The sequence below is a fragment of the Chlorocebus sabaeus genome, chromosome 6 (assembly GCF_047675955.1).
Source record: "Chlorocebus sabaeus isolate Y175 chromosome 6, mChlSab1.0.hap1, whole genome shotgun sequence".
NCBI classification, from domain to species: domain Eukaryota; kingdom Metazoa; phylum Chordata; class Mammalia; order Primates; family Cercopithecidae; genus Chlorocebus; species Chlorocebus sabaeus.
In genome coordinates this window covers 19854195-19878227 of record NC_132909.1, presented here as the reverse complement: position 1 = coordinate 19878227, position 24033 = coordinate 19854195, and the positions used below count along the sequence as shown (strand labels likewise).

Genomic DNA, 24033 nt, shown 5'->3' with positions numbered 1-24033 from the left:
CACATGGGTGCTGTCTTTCTTAGGGACGTTCAGGCAGTGGTCAAGAGCATGGGTCTTGGAGCTGAAGGGTCTGGGGTTCAAACCTGGTTCTGACCCTCACTAGCCATGTGACCTTGGCAAGGAGGGGTGCTTTCAGCAACACAGAGTGCTAATGCACAGATTTGGAGAAAAAATTAACAACACAACTGCTTGTGTATTTATACGAGTGATTATTTAATGGAATCCACTCATTAAGGCCATACCAGGACTTGAGCTGGAGAGTTTAAAACGTGATCTCAATGTACACTACTCCTCCACAAGGCAAGTATACTAACCCATCCTACAGGTGAGGAAATACAGGCTCAGAAAAGTAATTTGCTCTGAATTACACTGTAATTAACTGGCAGGGTCAGAACTGAAACTCAGGCCACCTGAGTCCCTGGCTCAGCCTCTTTTTTTGCAGTAAGGCGCACCTCACAATCATCATACGGAAAACAACCAATGCAATCAAAACGCTCTTTAATAACTGCCAATAAATTTAAACCAGGAGACAGAAAAGCAAATACACAGGAATTTCACAAATACAAACAACATACGTTAGGGAATCCAAAGAACCACAGCCAGTTAAGGACTCTTGGGCCTTTCACAACCAAATCCCTCATGGATTGGTGTCCCTTAGATGCCTGATCCAAGAGTCACGGATTCACAGCATCTCAAAGCTGGCTGTGGGGCTACAAATCCGGGGTTAGGACCTGGTGTTGGGGGTGTCCTGGTAACCACACAAGGAGGAACTGGTCCCTGTTGCTTGGGGGTCAGCGACGGTTTCCAGAGCTCAAGTCTCTTTCTGTCATAGCAACCCTTGAAGGGCCGTACAATATACTCCGAGGAAATATCGCTGCTTCCTGGAGAACTGTACTCTCTTCCCTGTAGAAGGACCCACTCATCTTGTATCTGAGACAGTGGATCCAAGTCAGGCCCAAAGCTGCAAAGAAGTTCTCGTGCCTCAGCACCCATTGGCTGAGAGCCTTGTCTGGTCACTCCAATGGGCGACAGGAGCCGCTTTCGGCAGCCAATGGCGTGGAGGTTTAGGTGGTGCCGGAGGGGGCGGGGTCAGAGGCAAGGCCCGGAGTGAGCAACCAGTCGGAGCTCCCACGTGAGCAGGCGCAGGAGGTTGAAGATCACGCTGACTTCGCGACACCGAGGCGAGTCCTAGAGCCCAGGAGGGAGCGCAGCGGGGCTAAGCCTGGCTCTTCCCTCCCGAGAAGCCCCCACCAGTCCCGCTCTCCCAGCCTCAGTCCCGTCCTTGTCAGCCTCGCCCGGTCCTCCCTGCAGGCTAACCCTGTATTGCCTGCTGCACTCACAGCTCTCCGCGGTTTGTGACGCCTCCTCTGGGCCCCGGGGACCTTCCTGGAGGAGCCTGGTCGTGACAGCTCGAGCTGGAGGTAGGACATGAGGCAAATGGAGAAGGCGAAGGACGAAGCTCCCCTCTGCATCTGCCCGTGACCCTCCCAGCCGCAGACCCGAGCCCGGATTTGAGGACACCCAGAGGACCCGAATCGGGTCTGGATCGGTTTTTCCGCTAAGCGGGACAGATTCGCAAAGCGCTGGGGCATGCCGTGGGCCTGAGGATGCAGAGAAGCTGGCGAGGGCGAGGGGCGGCGGGCGCGGTCGTCACTCACGCAGGCCGCCACGTCCCTCCCCGCGGCCGCCAGCAGCTCCAGGATCGGGCCGGCGCCGGGGAGCAGCTCCGGGTGGTGCAGGCCGCTGAGCACGGCCTGGGCGTCCGCGATGCCCCGGGCCACGTGGCGGAGCTGAGCGCAGGACTGCAGGGACCAGAGGGCGTTAGAGGGGGCCGCGCCCGGTCCATGCCTTCCCCGCCCGCTCCCGGGCCTCACCGACGGCCGCGGAGGATCCCTCCTGGGGCGGAAGGAGCAGTTGCGCGGCTCCCATCTCAGCGCCTCTTCCTCCTGAGGGATAAGCGGCACTTTTCGCGTATGCTGGGCCCCCTCCCCAGGGCCCCTAACCTCTGCACAGTCTGGGATTCCTGGACGTGGATGGGTACTGGCAGTGTACGGTCGTGCCTGTCGTATACTGAACCAGGGAGCTCCCCGAAGGCGTGAACCCGGGTTGAATTGCACCCCGCGCTCCTCCAGGAAAGCCCTGCGCCCTGACCTGGAGCCGAGTCCGCCCGTCAGGGCGCCCTTCTGTGACTGACCCTAAGCCTGCGTTCGCGCTGACGACGGGGACTGCGGGGGTCTCCTGGTGGGAATTGCGGGCGCTGACATACGAGAGGCGCCTGCTGGGCGCTAGGACGCAGGAGCCCTGGGGACAGGGACGGGTGTATGGGAACCCGGTGGGGCCAGAGTCCCACGGGGCGCAGGGGCTGGGCGGTGACTTACGTAGCGGTCCCTCAGCGCCTTGGCCGCCGCCAGCGTCCGGGTCTCCAGCGAGCGGTAGTGCGAGAGCAGGCAGCGCCGGGGGGCCGCTGTGACCACCGTGCACAGGACCCACAGCCCGGCGGCCACCGCGGCCCAGACACTCGGCCGCATCTCTGCTTCTGCAGCAGGCGAGAGACGTCAGGGAAACCAAAGAGAGGGTCCCGCGCGTCCAGACCCCCGCCTTGGGTTAGGCTCGCAGGGGAGGCGATGCTCGGAGCCTGAAGGCGCAGCACACACAGGGGGAGAGAGCGGGAACCGGCCCCCTCCTCGCCTTGGCCTCTGCCCTCACTCCTCTCTGCAATGCACTCTCTGCGCCTCGTGCTGCTGCAGGTGCTGCTGTCCAGTGTCCCCTGGGAGGTGTCCAGAGCAGTCTCCACTTGGGCAACAGTGCCTCGATGGTCCATGGTGGCTTTTATGTGCAGGGCTGAGAATGGGGTTTGCAGCCGGACTTTCCTGTCCAGGGCAAGCTTTCCCAACATCAGAGCTGGCCCCAGGCCTCTGGGATCCCAGTCGGGTGTGAGGACTTCAACCCAAGGTTGGCCTGTGCCCGGGATGGCTACCTTCCAACACTCGGTTTCCAAATTGTCTCTGTCCCTGTTTCTACTGTCTGTTTCCTTTTTCTTTGCTTCACCCTGGTTGTCCTTATCTTCGTTCTGCAATCACAACCAGCCCTTGTGTAGTGTTGACTATACATCAGGCCCTCTTCTATGTAATTGACACAGACATATCATCTCATTTTTGTACCAGGGCAGCCCTGGAGGTGTAGCTGAGAAAGAGAACGCTTATTTTATTTATTTTATTTTAGAGATAGGGTCTTGCTTTGTTGCCCAGGCTGTAGTAGTGGTGCAGTCACAGCTCACTGCAGCCTCAACCTCCCAGGCTGGAGCAATCCTCCACCTCATTCTCCAAAGTAGCTAGGACTACCGGTGGGCGCCACCACCATTTTTTGTAGAAACCTGGTTTCACCATGTTGCCCAGGCTGGTCTCTAACTCCTGAGCTCAAGCCATCTGCCTGCCTCAGCCTCCCAAAATGCTTGGATTGCACCTGGCCTCATTATTTTCTTAAACCGTTTTTTTTCTAGTCTCTTTATCTATAGGTGCATTGCTTAAAAGAACTGCAGATGGCCAAAAAGGCCACAGGATCTTCAGAATGCCTCCTTTGCTTATTACTGGAGGAAGATAAGGCTGAGGCAAAACAAGTGCAAACCAGACACAGTGACCCGTGGTTACCTTTAGATCATTAATATATAATTATCATGCTAAACTCCCTACCCATGGAGGAAAATATGCTCACCATTTGCTGAACATACATCATATGAAGAGGCATGCTTATGATCCGACCTGCGTCTGGAGTTGCTTCCTGCGCAAGCTTACATACCATCCCACCCCATAGCTAACTCCTTAAAATTTCCCAGCTCCCCACCGCTGGGCGATAAGGTGTTTGTTTGTTTGTTTGTTTTGAGATGGAGTTTTACTCTTGTTGCCCAAGCTGGAGGGCAGTGGCACAATCTCGGTTCACTGCAACCTCCACCTCCCGGGTTCAAGGGATTCTCCTGTCTCAGCCTCCTGTGTAGCTGGGATTACAGGCACATGCCACCACGCCTTGTTAGTTTTTTGTAGTTGTAGCAGAGATGGGGTTTCACCATGTTGGCCAGGCTGGCCTCAAACTCCTGACTTCAGGTGATCCGCCCACCTTGACCTCCCAAAGTGATGTGAGTACAGGCATGAGCGCACCCAGGGATAAGGTGTCTTTAGAGCAAGAGTTCTCTCCTTCCCCATCCTAGCCAGGAATAAAATCTATTTGCCTTTTTGTTTCCAACTGGGTGTTCTTTCTTTGCAACCAATGCAGAGCAAGGAAACAACTCCATTTACAGGTGACAGTTTCATCGTCAAAAATGACACAAAACTGGGCACAGTGGCTCAGGCCTGTAATCCCAGTACTTTGGGAGGCTGAGGAAGGAGGATTGCTTGAGCCCAGGAGTTTGAGACCGGCCTGGGCAACATAGTGAGACCCTGTCTCTAAAAAAGGGATTAAAAAATTCACTGGCCATGGTGGTGTTACTGGAAAAGGGTCCCAATCCAGACCCCAAGAGAGGGTTCTTAGATCTTGTGCAAGAAAGAATTTGGGGCGAGTCCACAGTGCAAAGCAAAAGCAAGTTTACTTTAAAAAGTAAAGCGGTGCCTGGGTACAGTGGCTCACACCTGTAATCCCAGCACTTTGGGAGGTCGACGCAGGTGAATCACTTGAGGTCAGGAGTTCAATACCAGCCTGACCAACATGGCAAAACCCTGTCTCTACTAGAAATTCAAAAAAAATTAGCCGGGTGTGGTGGTGCACACCTGTAGTTCCAGCTACTCGGAAGGCTGAGGCAGGAGAATTGCTTGAACCCAGGAGGCGGAGGTTGCAGTGAGCCAAGATTGCAATGCCACTGCACTCCAACCTGGGGAAGAGAGTGAGGAAAAAAAAAGCAAAGTGGTGAAGGAATAGTTACTCCATAGACAAAGTAGGGTGTTCCTGAAAGTAAGAGGAATGGGCCCACCCTAGGTACAATGCTTGTTTATATGTTGAATAACAAAAAATATCATGGGGCAATGTGCTCTGCTGCAAGGGTTTGTGATAAAGGATTAAATTTCTTAATTACCATATTTTGCAAGAACCGATATTACTATCTTTAAAGCAAAATGAGGAATGCTTCTGTTCTCAAGATAACGGGATTTCAGGACATTCCTGAGTCTGGGTCTGTTAGTAAACGTTATCAATCTGTTCCCTTAACAGTAAACATCTAGAGGCTAGGAATGCCTCACTTCCTGGAAATGCAGCTCAGCAGGTCCCAGCCTCATTTTTCCTAGCCCTCACTCAAGATGGAGTCGCTCTGGTTCAAATGCCTCTGACAGTGGCATGCACCTGTAGTCCCAGCTACTCATGCAGCTGAGATGAAAGGATCTCTTGAGTCTGGGAGGTTGAGGCTGCAGTGAGCTATGACTGTGCCACCGCACTCCAGCCTGGGCAACAGAGTGAGAGACTGTCTCAAAAAAAAAAAAAAAAAAGACACAAGCCAGGCACGGTTGCTCATGCCTGTAATCCCAGCACTTTGGGAGGCCGAGGCAGGCAGATCACCTGAGGTCGGGAGTTCGAGACCAGCTTGACCAAAATGGAGAAATCCCATCTCTATTAAAAATACAAAATTAGCCGGGCATGATGGTGCGTGCCTGTAATCCCAGCTACTCGGGAGGCTGAGGCAGGAGACTCACTTGAACCCGGGAGGCAGAGGTTGCAGTGAGCCGAGATCGTACCATCGCACTCCAGCCTGGGCAACAAGAGTGAAACGCCATCTCAAAAAATAAAAAAGACACAAAAGGGAGGTTCTATTACCTTATTTTACAGCTGGAACACTGAGGCCCAGTAAAGTAAAGGAACTGTTCCAAGATACACAGCTAATAAATGGCAGAGGTGGGGTTTGAACCCACACACTGCCCAGTTTCAAAGCTTGTTCTCTATGCCATAACTGCCCTTACTTATCTTTTTCAGCATATCCTCCTATGTTTTGTGCGCGCGCTCTCTCTCTCTCTCTCTCTCTCTCTCTCTCTCTCTCTCTCTCTCTCTCTCTCTCTCTTCCTGTCTCTGTCTCTGGCTTTGTGTGACTCCATCTTTCTTATTCATTTTTTCCAACAAGCATCCTGACCCGGGTCTCTCTGTCTGTCTCAATCAATCTCTTTTTGTTAAACATAAAATCTACTTATTTTTCTGATAAAATTAGCCATGCATGTTCAGTGGATAAAGCTTGAAAAATACACAAAAGCATAAAAGAGAAAAAGCATCACCTATAACTTCACCATCCTCCTCTTATCCCTCATCCCACTTCTGGAACAATTCGTCCCAATGCATAGGAATTTTCCATGTGTTTATTTGTGCATATGTTTTCTGACTGTCAGTGTCACACTTGTTCCTTGTAAAAAGATTCCATCAATACAAAACATACAACTTGGAGAGTTAAAGTAAGTCTTATATTTCACCTCCTGGAGGTAAATATTTTTTAACAATTTGTCACTGTTCCTCCTTTTGTTTTCCTTTCTGTGAGCAATTTCACCCAAATTGGAACCATGCTGTATACAGTTTGGTAGCTGGCTTTTTATGTCTTACCATTATCTCTCATTTGCATTCTCCCACATCTTTAATTATAGTGTATCAGTTAGGGCCCAGCAGGAAACAGATGGGCCCGTCAATTTAGGATAATTTGAGGTGGGGTTGATACCAGAAGCCTTTATAAAGCGATTGGATAGTAAAGGCAAATGACGAGAGCTAGTGCAAGCTCCTGGGGCCAGCACGGGTGAGGGGCCTCATTCACAGGCCTGAAGGAAGGGGAGAGGGTTGAGGGTGTGCATGTGGTTGCCTGACTTGGGGAGGAGACAGTAACTTAGATTGACGGAGGAAACAGACGAATAGTGGTGGCCCAGCGCAGGGAGGAACCCTGGTGAACAAACATCTGACCTCCTCTCCCCTCTACCTGGGGCCCAGAGTAAGGTGGAGAAGCAGGGACAGTAGATAAGGAGGGGCAAATGGAAGACATCCCCCACCCCCACACCACTATTAGAGCTTCCATTCCAGCAGGACCATTTAATAACCAGTCCCCGATTGGTAGGGTGGTAGGTTTTTCATTCCCTCAACAGTGTCTTTTGCAGAACAGAGGTTGCGTTTTGTTTTTGTTTTTTTGGACATGGTCTCACTCTGTAGCCCAAGCTGGAGCATAGTAGTGGCACAATTGCCGCTCACTGCAGCCTCCATCTCCCAGGCTCAAGCCATCCTCCCACCCCAGCCTCCCAAGTAGCTGGGACACCAGCTACCTGTAGTAGGCGCGTGCCACCAGGCCCGGCTAATTTTCTTTTTCTCCCCAGAGATGCAGTCTCACTTTGTTGGCCAGGCTGGTATGTTTCCATTCCAACATGCTTGAAATGACAAAATTAGAGAAATGGAGAGTGGATTAGTGGTTGCCAGAGGTTAGGGAAGGGGTCAGATGGGAGAAGAGTGGACGTGGCTATTGAAAGGGCAACACAAGGGATCTTGGAGTATGGAGTGTTTTGTATCTTGTCTGTATCAATGTGATATGGTTAGGCTTTGGGTGCCCACCTAAATCTCTCTTGAATTGTAATCCCCAGGTGTTGAGGGAGAGACCTGGTGGGAAGCGATTGGATCTGATCGTGCGGGTGGTTCCCCCATGCTGTTCTTGTGATAGTGAGTGAGTTCTCACAAGATCTGATGGTGTTTTAAGTATTTGGAAGTTCCTCCTTCTTTCACTGTCTCTCTCTCCTGCCACAATGTAAGAGGTGCCTGCTTCCCCTTCCATCATCATTGTCAATTTCCTGAGGCCTCCCCAACCATGCAGAACTGCCAGTCAAACCTCTTTCCTTTACAAATTACCCAGTCTCATGTAGCATCTTTATAGCAGTATGAGAAGGGACTAATACACCATGTCAACATTCTGTATGTGATATAGTACCATGGTTTTTGCAAGATGTTACCATTAGGGGAAACTGGGTAAAGGGTACATAGTATCTCTTTGCTTTTTTTTTTTTTTTTTTTTTTTTTGCACATTTCATTTGTTTATTGATTTTCGCCAGATTACTCCAGAAAGTAATTACTTAAGATGCTTAAGATGGGCAGGGGGTTGATTTCAGCATCGCCCGCCTTCCTCTATGGGAAGAACTCCGAATATGTACAGTAAGACACAGTTACATCTTGGGAACCTCTCTGCAGGTGAACTGCAGGCCCCCAGCCCTATGCTGGGTAAAGTAATGAGGCAACTATCACTTTCCTAAGCGCGAGTGAGCCAAGCTACTTCTGCACAGGTTGTGAAACAGGGTTAGGTTTCTCCCCTCTTGGACAAGAGGGTCTGTCCCATCAGCCTGCTTTCCTGGTGGGTCACAGACCATCATCACCTGGCTGGCCTGGACACAGTGGATCATGTGGCGACCAGAGTCGGGGCAGCTGTCAGGGGCAGCCTCCATTTCCATTCTGTCTCGTAAGCAGCCTGGGAGATGTGGGCCTAAGCTTTGGTGAGGATGAGAGTCTGTCTTGGAATTGGGCCCCATAGGGGTGAGTCCAGAGGCGGGACCAGGAAGAAAAGGTTGAAGGTTGCGGCGTAACATCATTCAAAGACCAACTGCACCCAGACCACACCCCTGAGATGCCTTATCAAGTGAGCAGGAGGCTGAGTCAGCTGACAGTGTGGCCGCACGGCCCAGGAACCAGAAGGCAGGAACCATCAGCAAAGAAGTGACTTTTCCAAGAAACAATATCTTGTTCAGAGCTGGGGCCTTGGGAGCCTTCTTGATGTTTCAGCCATTGTGCCCTGCCTTCCTGTCTCAATGTCCAGGGCTCTGATTCCGTGGTAGAATGGCCAGCGTGTGGCCTTAGTGCCGTGGCCATCTGGGGTGGATGTGGGCTGCCTGCCTAGTGCCCCTTGGAAGCAGAAGTTTCTTTGCCTTTAGGGACAAACTTCAGTGAGCTGCTGAATATTCATTCAGAATCGGGACTGCTACAGCTTGGGGCCGTGGTTCAGGGACTCGTGGCTCAATGCATTGCCACACTTGCCACAGGACATCTTCAAGACTTCAGGACGATTACGCTCTGGGCGCTTGGCCACGCTGTCAGAGTGGATGGTCTTGGTGAATGCCGGTCAGAGGAATGAGTATGTGTACTTTGAGCGGCCGGGGAACGGCTCATAGCCACACTTGGCACAGATATAGACGCCTGGCTCAAAGTGATTCTGGAAAACCTCGCCCCTGAAGAAGCTGCAGAACAACATAGCACTGCCAGGACCACTGCGCACTTGCCCCTCCAACAGACCCAAGGCCGCCGACCCCATGACCGCTGGGACCCGTGCCCACCTCCCCACGCCTCCCGAGAACCAATCTCTTTGTATTATTTCTTACAGTTGCATGTGAATCCACAATTATGTCAAAGTAAAAACTCTAATTAAAACAATCACACAGACATATTTCCTAGGGAGCTATACATGCATTATGCAAATATCTAAAATATGGATAATATGTAAAATGTTTAAAAATGTATAAAAAAGTCTGCAAGGATATGTCCCAAACTGATTAATAGTGAGTTATTTATCATTGGAGAGAACATGGGAACTGAGGAGATGATCACTGAAATATTTAAATTTATCAATAATATTTTAATTTCTTTTTTTTTTTTGAGATGGAGTATCACTCTGTTGCTCAGGCTGCTTTGCAGTGGCACGATCTTCACTCACTGTAACCTCTGCCTCCCAGGTTCAAGTGATTCTCCTGCCTCAGTCTCCCAAGTAGCTGGGATTACAGGTGTGCGCCACCACGCCTGGCTAATTTTTGTATTTTTAGTACAGATGGGGTTTCTCCATGTTGGCCAGGCTGGTCTCGAACTCCTGACCTCAGGCAATCTGCCCACCTAGGCCTCCCAAAGTGCTGAGATTACAGGCATGAGTCACTGTGCCTGGCCATATTTTAATTTCTTACAAGGAGAATGAATTCTACCTAACTAAACAGTAAAACAAAACAAACTCACTGGATATGAGGGAAATGGTAGCTCACTGCTTCTTCAGCTGCTGGCTGGGTGGATCATCATTTGTGAGACTTTCTTAAAAAGTACATTAATCCAACCTCTAGAGCTTCTCTTTTTGTTTGTTTTTTTGAGACAGAGTCTCGCTGTGTCACCCAAGATGGAACTCAGTGGCGAAATCTCGGCTTACTGCATCCCGGATACAAGCAATCCTGCTACCTCAGCCTCCCAAGTAGCTAGGATTACAAGCACCCACCATCACACCTAGCTAATTTTTGTGTTTTTAGTAGAGATGGGGTTTTGCCATGTTGGCCAGGCTGGCCTGGCACTCCTGACCTCAAGTGATCCACCCGCCTTGGCCTCCCAAAGTGCTGGGATTACAGGTGTGAGAGTCTCTGCACCGGGAGAAACTGTTCTCTAGAGCTTCTGATAATGGCTTTGTAAAACGTTGTCCTTACCCTCTGCCACTTTGCTGCTGTGCTGGTGTTCACTGACCCCTCCTGATCTGTACCTCTGAGGCTTGCCTGCCCTCTGGCTTATGGTTGTGTTTAGCCAGTGGAGGTGCTGACAGGAGATTGAGGGAGGGCAGAGAGCAAGGTGGGGGTATTTATTCTTCTATTTGCTGGCTGCCCCCTGCAAGTCTGGAGTTTGACAGTGGCTGTGATCCTCTATCGACAGCCACAGTCTTTGTCCTGTCATGCCTAGGAGTGCTAACAGCTCCCCCTGTTACTGGCCTCTGGGTGCACCACTACCTCTTGTGTCTTCCTTAACCCTGCCGACATTTCCCCTGCTTAAACGTTCAAGTAGGTCATCTGCTTCCTGAAGATTTCTATTTTTTCCCCCTGAGTTTTCTTAACAGAAATGTTTGAGACTGAGGTCATTAAAGACTCACATGCTGTTATAAGCAAAAATTCAGGCTAGGCTCAGTGGCTCATGCCGATGATCCCAACACTTTGGGAGGCCAAGGCAGGAGGATTGAGTCCAGGAGTTCAAGACCAGCCTGGGCAAAATAGCAAGAGCCCATCTCCACACACAAGATACACAAATTAGCTGGGCGTGGTGGTACCCACCTGTAGTTCCAACTACTTAGGGGGCTGAGGTGGGAGGATCACTTGAGCCTGGGAGGTGGAGGCTGCAGTGGGCTGTGATGGTGCCACTGCACTCCAGCATGGTGACAGAGCGAGACCCTGTCTCAAAAGGAAAAAGAAAGAAAGAAATAATAAAGAGAGATTCTGTGTACCCTTTATCCAGTTTCCCCCAATGGTAATATCTTACAAAATGCTAATCCAATACTACAACCAGATATTGACGTTAATACAGTCTACCCATCTTATTCAAATATCCCCAGCTTTATTTGCATTGAGTGTGTTTGTGTATTCTTGCATGTGTATTTAGTCATACAGTTCACTGTATGCAATTTAGTTATATAATTTCATCACATGCATAGGTTTATGTATGCATCGCCACAGTAAAGACAGAAGAGTGCCATCACTAAGAACGCCCTTGGGGCCATCTTTTTTTTTTTTTTTTTTTTGCTCTGTCACCAGGCTGGAGTACAGTGGCGCAATCTCAGCTCACTGCAAGCTCTGCCTCCCAGGTTCACACCATTCTTCTGCCTCAGCCTCCCAAGTAGCTGGGACTACAGATGCCCGCCACCACACCTGGCTAATTGTTTGCATTTTTTTTTTTTTTTTTTTTTTTTTTAGTAGAGATGGGGTTTCACCATGTTAGCCAGGATGGTCTCAATCTCCTGACCTCGGGATCTGCCCGCCTTGGCCTCCCAAAGTGCTGGGATTACAGGTGTGAGCCACGTGCCTGACCCTTTTTTATAACCACACCCACCTTCCTCCCTCCACCATCTTTCCCTAACTCCTTGCAACAACTAATTTATCCTCCACTTTCAAATTTTTCTGATTTGAAAAATGTTATATAGCCCAGGTGCAGTGACTCATACCTGTCGTCCCAGCACTTTGGAAGGCTGAGGTGGGAGGATCACTTAGAGCTCAGGAATTCAAGACCAGCCTGGACAATATAGGGAGACCCTGTCTCTACAAAAAATATAAAAATTAGTCAGGCACAGTGGCATGTTGTAGGATCCAGCCCTACTGGGCCTGTGGGTTTTTTCTTTGTGTGCAGAGACGAGAGATCATAGGAAAATAAAGACACAAGACAAAGAAATAGAAGGAAAGACAACTGGGCCCAGGGGACCACTGCCACCCATGAGCAGAGTCTGGTAGTGGCGTCAAATGCCTGGACACACTGCTATTTATTGTATACAAGGTAAGGGGGCAGGGTAAGGAGTATGAGTCATCTCAAGTGATTGATAAGGTCACGTGAGTCACGTGTCCACGTGACAGGATGCCTTTTCCTTTTTGGTAGCCAAGGCGGAGAGGGAGGACAGCATACGTCAGCATTTTTTCTATGCACTTATCAGAAAGATCAAAGACTTTAATACTTTCACTAATTCTGTTACTGCCATCTTCTAAGAACTTAAAAAGAGGAGCCCGGTGTACAGGCGGAACATGAAAATGGACAAGGAGCGTGACCACTGAAGCACAGCACCACAGGGAGACATTTAAACCTCCAGATGACTGCGGGCAGGCCTGGCTAATGTCAGGCCCCCCACAAAAGCTGGCGGAGCAGAGTGTTCTCTAACTCCCCCAGGGAAAGGGAGACTCCCTTTCCCGTTCTGCTAAGTAACGGGTGCCTTCCCAGGCACTGGTGCTACTGCTAGACCAAGGAGCCCTCAAGTGGCCCTTATCCGGGTGTGACAGAGGGCTCACACTTTTGTCTTTTGGTCACCTCTCACAGTGTCCCTTTAGCTTCTGACTCTGTATGGTCTGGTTGCTCTTCGGTTATAATTATAAAACAGAAATTATTATAATAATAAAACGGAAATTATTATAATAATAAAACAGAGTAATACTACAAACTAATGATTGATAATATTCATATATAATCATATCTATATCCTATTTCTAGTATAACTTTTCTTATTATAATTGTCTTCTTTATTATACTGGAACAGCTTGTGCCTTCAGCCTCTTGCCTCGGCACCTGACTGGCTTGCCGCTCACAGCATGTGCCTGTGGTCTCAGCTACTCTGGAGGCTGAAGTGAGAGGATTGCTTGAGTCCAGGAGGTCAAGGCTGCAGTGAGTCATGATTTTGCAACTGTACTCCAGCCTAGGTGACAGGGCGAGACTCTCAATTTAAAAAAAAATACATATATATATAATTTTTGTATTTTATATATATATATAATTTTTGTATTATATGTATTATATATAATTTTTTGTATTATATATATAATATATATGTAGTATGTAACCTTCTAGGATGGGCTTTTTTCACTTAGCATAATTCTCTGGATACTCATCCAACTTGTTGCGTATATCAATAGTTCATTCCTATTTGATAATATATATTTACCAGAATCTGTGTAACCACACACCTTTTGGAGGACAACTGGGCTTTCTAGTTTGGGCTATTACAAATAAAGTTGCTATGAACATTTGCAAAGCAAATAACTATATTATTGCATGGACATAAGTTTCCATTTCTCTGGAATAAATGTCCAGGCATACCGTTCTGGGCTGACTAGGAGTTGCATATTTACTTTTACAGGAAACTGCCAAACTGTGTTTCAGAATGAGTACGCCAGTTTTCCATTCCCACCAGCAATGTATGCGTGATCCAGTTCCTAGATCATTTTTGAGTTATACTCACACATAAATGTTCTCTAAAGCTTTTTGTTATTTCTTAAATTCCTGAAGTAGTGTTTGTAACAGAATAGGGGTCTCAAGCAGTGGATCATAAGACACCTTTCTACTGGGACAGCATTAAATTTAATTTTTTATTGCAAATAACCTGCACTGTGGCACTCAGAGCTGGATCACTGATTGCCAATAATTTGCACCTGGTACTTTCCTCCAGCCAATCCATGGCCCTCCATTCTTCCTGCCATTACTAATTTTCCTTCTAGTTCTTCAGTCTTTGGAGACATATATAATTTTATTACGGCCTCATGGTATCTATCCGTTAGGACACTTTGGGTGGTAAATAACCAAAAACTCAACTCATGCTGGCTTGAACAATGGAGAATTTATGAGCTTACAAAACTGAGAAGCCTAGGGTTAGTGGTGAGGCTTCAGGTCAAGTTTGATCTAGCAGCTTAAGACATCAGTAACCTCCCAGTTGGTTTTTTGTTTGTTTGTTTGAGATGGAGCCTCACTCTGTCACACAGGCTGGAGTGCAGTGACATGATCTCGGCTCACTGCAACCTCCGCCTCTAGGGTTCAAGCAACTCTCCTGTCTCAGCCCCCTGAGTGGCTGGGATTATAGGTGCCTATCACCGTACCTGGCTAATTTTTGTATTTTTAGTAGAGATGGCGTTTCATCATGTAGGCCAGGCTGGTCTTGAACTCCTAACCTCAGGTGATCTGCCTGCCTCAGCCTCCCAAAGTGCTGCGATTATAGGTGTGAGCCGCTGTGCCCAGCCTCAGTTTGTTTGCTTTTAAATACTTCAGGTCTCCCTTATGCTGATGAGAAGCCTGTTTACTCTTGTAAATCCAAGATGGGTCTAGCAGCCTCCCAGGCTTCAGGCTTCAGGTTTTATTTTTCTTCAGTAGATTAGGAAAAAAAAAAAAAAAAAAAAGCAGCATCTTTTTCCCAAGATGTTCAGAACTGAGGATCATTCTGATTGAACTGGATTAGGTCACAAGCCCACCACAAACTTAATCACTGCGGCTAGGAAGACAAACTGATGTAAATGGCTATAGCCAGATCACATACCCCATCCCAGGGATGGGGAGGGGGTTAAATCATCTTCCCTAAACTATTTAGCTCCCCAACTGAAATGGGGGATCCCAGGAAAGATTGGGGAGAGGTGATAGAAGCTTGGAAAGTATACTCCATGGACACTTTGTGAATTTTTCTTTTTCTTTTTTTTTTTTTTTTTTTTTTTTTTGAGACAGGGTCTCGCTCTGTCACCCAGGCTGGAGTGCAGTGGCACAATCTCAACTCACTGAAACCTCCCCCTCCCTGGTCCAGGCAGTTCTCCTGCCTCAGCTTCCTGAGTAGCTGGGATTACAGGCACGTGCCACCTGACTGGCTAATTTTCGTATTTTTAGGAGAGACGGGCTTTCACCATGTTGGCCAGGTTTTGCTGGTTCTTAAAACCTCTATGCCTTTGAATAGGAAAATACGCACTGGCAAACCATAAAACGCTTTCCTCATACCCATGCTGAGGAAGACATATAACCATGAAAAAGTCACTAGTTACCCTTCATTATCAATATTTATAAATAAACCTAATTAGAATTAATTAAAAGTGGTCTCAAGTAGGAAGCATGCCTGACTTACTCAAAACATACCTAGGGCTGGGTGCAGTGGCTCACACCTGTAATTCCAACACTTTGGGAGGCCAAGGCAGGAGGATCGCTTGAGGCCAACAGTTTGGACCAGCCTGGGCAACATACCGAGATCCCGTCTCTACAAAAAATTTAAAAACTAGCTGGCGTGGTGGTGCACGCCTGTAGTCCCAGCTACATGGGAGGATCGCTTGAGCGCAGGAGGTTGAGGGTGCAGCGAGCTGTGATCATACCACAGGCACTCCAGCCTGGGGACACAGCAAGACTATATCTCAAAACAAACAAAAAACATATGCAGGCTATTCTGTGTGAGATAGATCAGTCATACAGATGAGAGATGTCAGAGCATTGCCAGCAATAACCCAGGGAGCCTGGGATCAAATCCCCATTTCACGCCTACAAGCTGTGTGAGCTCATGTTTCATTCATAACCTCTCTGTGCCACATTCTTTCATCTATAAAACGTCAGCCAATAACCAGTCAACTACCTAACAGTTGCTGGGGAGGGGAAAAAAACCAGATACTTACATGAGAAGAGCTTAGAATGGAACCAGGAAGTACTGAGAATATATTAGCTATAAATTTTATATATATATATATTTATTATTAACAGTAGTTGAGAAAAACATGTCTGTAATTCTGATTTTCAACAGCAAACTAACAATGCTTTATTAAGTGGCAAATGAATAAATATTATATTCATATAATGATATGAAAGCCAGAGACGGCTCGTCTGAGACACAGATGAACAAAAACCAGAGAGAGGGGGCCAGGTGCAGTGGCCCATGCCTGTAATCCCAGTGCTTTGAGAGGCCAAGGTGGGATGACAGCTTGAGGCCAGGAATTTAAGACCAGCCTGGGCACCACAGTGAGACCCCGATCTCTACAAAATAAAAAATAAAAAAGAAGAATTATCTGGGCATGGTGGTGGGTGCCGGCAGCCCCAGCTACTTAGGGACTACTCAAAGCTGAAGTAGGAAGAGCCTTGGAGCCCACAGGATTGATGTAACAGTGAACTGTCATCTCACCACTACACTCCAGCCTAGGCCCAGAGACAGTGAGGCCCTGTCTCTAAAAAAGAAGAAAGAAAAGAAACAAAACAGAAAAGAAGGGGGAGTATTCAGGGTGTAAACCAAAAATAAAATTCTAAGGCCCCCTGCAACCATCTGAATGGACGCTGTCCTCTCCGCCAAGGGCATTCCAAAGTTAACCTGAAAAACCATTTCGGGCCATAATTGTAAGGGGGTGTGGGACATGCCTCATCATAGCCTCCTTCCTTTTGGAATTGCCAATAGAAGAGACCTTTAAGTCTGATTTTTCAGAAATTACAATCTATTTTCTCTGAAGCCTGCTATCTGGAGGCTTCATCTGCACACACACACTCAATGCAAGTAAAACAGGATATCTGAATAAGATAGGTGGATTGTATCAATATCAGTATCCTGGTCGTGGTATTGGACTGGAGGTTTGTAAGATCTTACCACTGGGGAAACTGGGTAAAGAGTGCACAAGATCTCTGCATTTTCTTCCCTTCCTTCCTTCCTTGGTCTCCACAACCCATGATGGTAACCCAGACATTCCTTTCTATTGATAATAACTCAACCAATTGCCCATCAGAAACTCTTTGAATCCCCCTATGACTTAGAAGCACACCCCGGCTTCCACTTGTCCTGCCTTTCTGGATGGAACTAATGTACATCTTACGTGTATTGATTGATGCCTTATGTCTCCCTAAAGTGTATACAACCAAGTTGTGGGCCAGGCGCGGTGGCTCACGCCTGCAATCCCAGCACTTTGTGAGGCCGAGGTGGGCAGATCACCTGAGGTCAGGAGCTTGATACCTGCCTGGCCAACATGGTGAAACCCCGTCTGTACTAAAAAGGCAAAAGTTAGCATGGTGGCACGCGCCTGTAGTTCCAACTATGCAGGAGGCTGAGGCAGGAGAATCACTTGAACCTGGGAGGTTGTGGTTGCGGTGAGCCAAGTTCATGCCAATGCACTCCAGCCTGGGTGATAGAGCGAGACTCCCTGTCAAGAAAAAAAAGAAAAAAAAAAAGTTGTGGCCTGACCACTTTGGGCACATGGTTCTCAGAATCTCCTGGGGGCTGTATCACAGGCCATTGGTCACTCATATTTGGCTCAGAATAAATCTCTTCAAGTGTTTCTTTTACAGAGTGTGACTCTTCTCATTCATTGACAAGGAAAAGAAAGATACAAAGACAGGGACAGACAAACAGAAATGTAACGAGAAAGCAGAGAAAGAGGAAGCAGAGAAATTGGAAAGCCAGGTGTGAACACCTTAGGGCAGCCATTTAAATGATTTGGTAGCTCTGTCAAGCCTGTAGCTTCAAAGAGAAGGAAGAAGTGTCTCTGTTCATTCCTAGAGTACAGAAGAGAGATCAGACAGAGGCAAAGAAAGACAAACAGATGTCCAGAAAACAGACACAAGCAGTTGGCTCAGGATAGAGAGTTGGAGGCCAGCCATCCCTGGCATAGGCCCAACGCGGGTTAAAGTCCTCACACCCCGACTGAGATCCCAGAGGCCTGGGGCCAGCAGTGACGTTCCGAAATCTTGTCCAGGACAGGAACTGGCTGCAAACCCTTTCTCAGCCCTGCACATAAAAGCCACCATGGACCATCGAGGCACTGTTGCCCAGGTGGAGACTGCTCTGGACGCCTCCCAGGGGACAGTGGACGGCAGCACCTGCTGCAGCACGAGGCGCAGAGGGTGCACGGCAGGGAGGAGTGAGGGCAGAGGCCAAGCCGAGGAGGCGGCCGGCTCCCGCTCTCTCTCTCCCGCTGTGTGTGCTGCGCCTTCCCTGTGAGCCTAACCCAAGGCGGGAGACTGGACACGCGGGACCCTCTCTTTGGCTTCCCTGACATCCCTCAGGAGCAGAGATGCAGCCTGGAGCAGAGAGCAGAGAGTGTCTGGGCCGCGGTGGCCGCGGGACTGTGGGTCCTGTGCACGGTGGGCGCGGCGACCCCCCGGCGCTGCCTCCTCTCGCGCTACCGCTCGCTGGAGCCCCGGACGCAGGCGGCGGTCAAGGGGCTGAGGGTCCGCTACGTGAGTGACCGCCCAGCCTCTGCGCCCCCGGTACACTGGCCCTGCCGGGTTCCCACAAACCCCTCCCTGTCCCGAGGGGTCCTGCGTCCTAGCGCCCAGCAGGCGCCTTTCGCATGTCAGCGCCCACAATTCCCACCACGAGACCCCCCGCAGTCCCGGTCGTCCGCGCAAACGCAGGCTCAGGGTCAGTCACAGAAGGGCGCCCTGCCGGGCAGACTCAGCTTCAGGTCGGGGGCGCAGGGCTTTGCCAGGGGAGCGCGGGGTGCAATTCAACCTCCGTTCACGCATTCGGGGAGCTCCCCGGTTCAGTATACGTCAGACACGACCTTACGCGGCCAGTCCCCAACCACGTCCAGGAAACCCAGACTGTGCAGAGGTTAGGAGCCCTGGCGAGGGGGCCCAGCCATACGCGATAAGCGCCGCTTGTTCCGCAGGAGGAAGAGGCGCTGAGCTGGCGGCCGCGCAACTGTTCCTTCGCCCCAGGAGGGATCCTCCGCGGCCGTCGGTGAGGCCTGGAAGCGGGCGGGGGAGGCACGGCCCGGGAGCGACCCCTCTAACGCCCGCTCGGCTCCGCCATGTGGCCAGGAGCATCGCGGAAGCCCAGGCCGCGCCCCGCCGCCCCTCGCCCTCGCCAGCTTCTCTGCATCCTCAGGCCCACAGCGAGTCCCAGCGCTGTGCGAATCTGTCCCGCTTAGCGGAAAAACCGATCCAGACCCGGTTCGGGTCCTCTAGGTGTTCACAAATCCAGGCTCGGATCTGCGGCTGGGAGGGCCACGGGCAGATGCAGAGCGGGGCTCCGTTCTTTGCCTTCTCCATTTGCCTCGTGTCCCACCTTCAGCTCGAGCTGGCACGGCCAGGCTCCTCCAGGAAGGTCCCCCGGGCCCCGAGGAGGCGTCATAAACCGCGGAAAGCTGTGAGTGCAGCAGGCAATACAGGGTTACTCTGCAGGGAGGATCGGGCGAGGTTGACACTGAGGCTGGGAGCGGCGGGACTGGATGGGTCTTCTTGGGAGGGAAGAGCCTGGCTTAGCCCCACTGCGCTCCCTCCTGGGCTCCAGGACTCACCTCGGTGTCGCGAAGTCACCGTGGTCTTCAACCTCCTGCGCTTGCTCACGTGGGAGCTCATGCATGCTTCGAGCTGGGGTACTTGCCTCTAACCCCGCCCCCTCCGGCACCACCTAAACCTCCAAGCCATTGGCTGCCGAAAGCGGCTCCTGTCACCCATTGGAGTGGCCAGGCAAGGCTCTCAGCCAATGGGTTCTGAGGCACGAGAACTTCTTTGCAGCTTTGGGCCTGACTTGGGTCCTCTGTCTCAGATACAAGATGAGTGGGTCCTTCTACAGGGAAGAGAGTACAGTTCTCCAGGAAGCAGCGATATTTCCTCGGAGTATATTGCACGACCCTCCAAGGATTGCTGGGACTGAAAGAGATTTGAGCTCTGGAAACCGTCGCTGACCCCCAAGTAACAGGGACCAGTTCCTCCTTGTGTGGTTACCAGGACACCCCCAACACCAGGTCCTAACCCCGGATTTGTAGCCCCACAGCCAGCTTTGAGATGCTGTGAATCCGTGACTCTTGGATCAGGCATCTAAGAGACACCAATCCATGAGGGATTCGGTAGTGAAAGGCCCAAGAGTCCTTAACTGGCTGTGGTTCTTTGGATTCCCTAACGTGTGTTGTTTGTATTTGTGAAATTCCTGTGTATTTGCTTTTCTGTCTCCTGGTTTAAATTTATTGCCAATTATTAAAGAGCGTTTTGATTGCATTGGTTGTTTTCCGTATGATGATTGTGAGGTGCAAAAAAAGAGGCTGAGCCAGGGACTCAGGTGGCCTGAGTTTCAGTTCTGACCCTGCCAGTTAATTACAGTGTAATTCAGAGCAAATTACTTTTCTGAGCCTGTATTTCCTCACCTGTAGGATGGGTTAGTATACTTGCCTTGTGGAGGAGTAGTGTACATTGAGATCACGTTTTAAACTCTCCAGCTCAAGTCCTGGTATGGCCTTAATGAGTGGATTCCATTAAATAATCACTCGTATAAATACACAAGCAGTTGTGTTGTTAATTTTTTCTCCAAATCTGTGCATTAGCACTCTGTGTTGCTGAAAGCACCCCTCCTTGCCAAGGTCACATGACTAGTGAGGGTCAGAACCAAGTTTGGAACCCCAGACCCTTCAGCTCCAAGACCCATGCTCTTGACCACTGCCTGAACTTCCGTAAGAAAAACAGCACCCATGTGGTGTCCTTCAAGTCCTTCATCACACCTCAGTTCTTGAGCAGAGCCTCATATTCCTGAGTCCTTCCTTGCCTGGCCAATTAAGAAATATCGGCCTTGGCCAGGCTCGGTGGCTCATGCCTGTAATTCCAGCACTTTGGGAGGCTGAAGGAGGTGGAACACGAGGTCAGGAGTTCGAAACCAGCCTGGCCAGCATGGTGAAACCTTGTCTCTACTAAAAATGCAGAAATTAGCTGGGCAAGGTGGCACACGCCTGTAATGCCAGCTACTCAGGAGGCTGAGGGAGGAGAATCTCTTGAACCTGGGAGGCAGAGGTTGCAGTGAGCCAAGATGGTGCCACTGTACTCCAGCCTGGGCGACAGAGCAAGACTCCGTCTCAAAAAAGAAAGAAAGAAAGTCCACTGGGCACAGTGGCTCATGCCTGCAACCCCAGCAATTTGGGAGGCTGAGACAGATCACTTGATGTCAGGAGTTCAAGACTAGCCTGGCCAGTTGGTGAGCTGCCATCTCTACTAAAAATATAAAATTAGCTGGGAATGGTGGCACGTGCCTGTAATCCCGGCTACTTGGGAGGCTGAAGCAAGAGAATTGCTTGAACCCAGGAGGTGGAGGTTGGAGTGAGCCTAGATTGCACCAGTGGACTCCAGCCTGGGTGACCGAACGTGACCCTATCTCAAAAAATATGTATGTATATATATTGACCAGGAGCGGTGGCTCAGGCATGTAATCTCAGCACTTTAATAGGCTGGATGAGAAGGATCGCTTGAGCCCAGGAGTTTGAGGCTGCAGTGAGCTATGATCACGCCATTGCACTCCAGTGACAGAGTGAGACCCTATCTTAAACTACAACAACAACAAAAGCAGAGCAGGTGGAATCCTCTTGGGAACACACCTTCCTGTAGGTAATCCCTGAGTCTCCATCAGTTTCTCTTTCCCTCCAGCTGCTCACCTGGCTCACTGGCCCTGCCCTGCTCTGGGCTTTCCCAGCCTGGGGCTCCCCTGGTGGCCGGTGTCTTACCTGAGGTGGTGTTTTCACTTTTCCCACATCAGCTGGGACTGCCCTTCTGTCAGGGATAAAAGCCACCCCATGGAGCTCAGGCAGGAGTTACATCTCAGACAGAGCTCAAAACTGACAGAAAGAGTCGAGGCCAGGACACAGTCTGAGATCCAGAAGAGGGGACGGAAAAGAACAGAGACTCCAAACAAGACCCAAACGGACCCCGGGTGACGGCCTCAGAGTGTTTCTTCTGCTAACAAAGACCAGAGATCAGGAATGAAACTAGGTGAGTCCCACATCTCTGTCCGTGCTCAGCTCCTGCAGCCCCTGCCCTCAGGGGGCAGCCTCTCCATCCCCTCAGCTCCCTTTCTCTCTGTGACACAGACATGACCGGGAGCTGCATGCCAGTGCTGGTGCTGATGGCTGCAGTGCTGACCGTGACTGGAGCAGTTCCTGTCGCCAGGCTCCACGGGGCTCTCCCGGATGCAAGGGGCTGCCACATAGCCCAGTTCAAGTCCCTGTCTCCACAGGAGCTGCAGGCCTTTAAGAGGGCCAAAGATGCCTTAGTGAGTCTCCCCCTGCCCTCCTGCCATGGGCTAGCCTCCACCCCCACTCCAAGGGTCACCATGCTTTCCTAGTCCCAGCTTCCTTCACTGGGCTAGCCTCCACCCTCCCTGCAGTGGGCTATCTCATGCTCCTACTACAGGGACTGACTCATGTTTTCCTGTAGAAGAGGGTCCTCTACCATCGTCCCAGCAGTTAACCTCCCCTATCCTGTTGTCAGCCATCCTCCAATCCCATCAGTGTGGTCTAACCTCCAACCCTCCTGCTGGGGCTAACCTGTGCCTTTGCTGTCTAGGAAGAGTCGCTTCTGCTGAAGGACTGCAAGTGCCGCTCCCGCCTCTTCCCCAGGACCTGGGACCTGAGGCAGCTACAGGTGAGAGGGCGAGTCAGGCCCACGCCTGCCCTCCCGACCCCGCTCACCTGGCTCTGTAGTGGCCCCTTCACCTTCTCCTTCTCCCTTGTCTCTCGCTCCTCTCCCCACACCTGCTCCCCCTTCCCCCTGCTCCCACCTGACCACACTGGCTGTGCCTTCTCCCCTGTGCCTGTCACCTTCACTTGTTCCTCTCTATCCTCCTCCCCCACCTGTTCCCCTCACCTGCCCCCTCACCTGTTCTTTCTCACCTCTCCTCAGGTGAGGGAGCGCCCCGTGGCTTTGGAGGCTGAGCTGGCCCTGACGCTGAAGGTTCTGGAGGCTGCCGCTGACACTGACTCGGCCCTGGTGGATGTCTTGGACCAGCCCCTTCACACCCTGCACCACATCCTCTCCCAGCTCCGGGCCTGTGTGAGTCCTCGAGGCCCGGGCACCCAGGTCTGTGGGCTCTGAGCAGCGTCCTTCCCCTGTGGTGGCCCAGGCCCCACCTCACACACGGCTCTCCTCTGCCCACAGATCCAGCCGCAGCCGACGGCAGGGCCCAGGCCCCGGGGCCACCTCCACCACTGGCTGCACCAGCTCCAGGAGGCCCCAAAAAAGGTGAGTGAGCCGGGAAGAGAGAGACTGGGGTTTGGGGAGCCACTAGGAGCTCAGACCCTGGACAGCCCCTGACCCATCCCCTCCTCCCTACAGGAGTCCCCTGGCTGCCTCGAGGCCTCTGTCACCTTCAACCTCTTCCGCCTCCTCACGCGGGACCTGAAATGTGTTGCCAGCGGGGACCTGTGTGTTTGACTCTCCCACTAGTCATGCAATCTGAGATTTTATTTATAAATTAACCGCTTGTCTTAAGTTATTGCCACCCAGTCGCTATTTATGTATTTGTGGGTATAAACCCAACTCACCTCCAGGAAAATGTTTATTTTTCTACTTTTTATAACCCTTGTTGAAATAAACAATGAGGAAAAGACACCCATGACGTGGGACTGTGTGTGTGTTGGTGTGTATTTCTTTTGCGTTGCTGCCATAACAACGCTAAAAGTAGCATCTTCCAAAGACACACTTGATGAGCTGGGAGTCTACAGGTCAGAGGCTCGCTGGGCCTGGCCACTTTCTCTCCTGTGGGACTCACAGGCTGGAATCCAAGCATTGCTGCTGGCCTCTTACTGGGGGCTCTGAGGAGAAACTCGTTCCAGGGTCAGTCACATTGTCGGCAGATCACTGTTCCTTGCTGCTGTAGGACTAAGGTTCCTGCCTCCTCCTGTCTGTGGGTCCATCCTGAGCTGACTCTGCTGAAAGGGACCTCCACTCCTCTCACTGGGCTAACCTCCACCCTCGCTGCAGTGGGCTATCTCGTGCTCCTACTCTAGGGGCTGATTCGTGTCCTCCTGCAGCAGAGGGTCCTCTAACATCCTCCTGGGAGTTAACCTCCACTATCCTGTTATCAGCCATCCTCTAATCTCACCGGAGTGGTCT

At 50.6% G+C, this 24033-nt stretch overlaps 2 protein-coding genes and 2 pseudogenes across 2 annotated transcripts; 2 read left to right on the top strand and 2 right to left on the bottom strand.

The window, feature by feature from the left end:
* Positions 1-168: 168 nt before the first annotated feature.
* Positions 169-3076, bottom strand: LOC103234660 (interferon lambda-4). The gene is made up of 5 exons (XM_037991494.2): positions 2379-3076; positions 1875-1946; positions 1659-1802; positions 1341-1415; positions 169-1188 (listed from the first exon to the last, which is right to left on the bottom strand). The coding sequence occupies exons 1-5, from the start codon at positions 2526-2528 to the stop codon at positions 1090-1092; spliced, it is 540 nt and encodes a 179-aa protein (XP_037847422.1). The 5' UTR covers positions 2529-3076; the 3' UTR covers positions 169-1089.
* Positions 3077-8865: 5789 nt separating this feature from the next.
* On the bottom strand, positions 8866-9260 carry LOC119621772 (methionine-R-sulfoxide reductase B1 pseudogene; annotated as a pseudogene).
* An 8702-nt stretch (positions 9261-17962) lies between these two features.
* Positions 17963-19552, top strand: LOC140711769 (interferon lambda-4-like; annotated as a pseudogene).
* Positions 19553-21729: 2177 nt separating this feature from the next.
* On the top strand, positions 21730-23529 carry LOC119623760 (interferon lambda-3). The gene is made up of 6 exons (XM_073017268.1): positions 21730-21912; positions 22011-22192; positions 22486-22563; positions 22822-22971; positions 23077-23160; positions 23254-23529. The coding sequence occupies exons 1-6, from the start codon at positions 21903-21905 to the stop codon at positions 23350-23352; spliced, it is 603 nt and encodes a 200-aa protein (XP_072873369.1). The 5' UTR covers positions 21730-21902; the 3' UTR covers positions 23353-23529.
* The last annotated feature ends 504 nt before the right edge of the window (positions 23530-24033 follow it).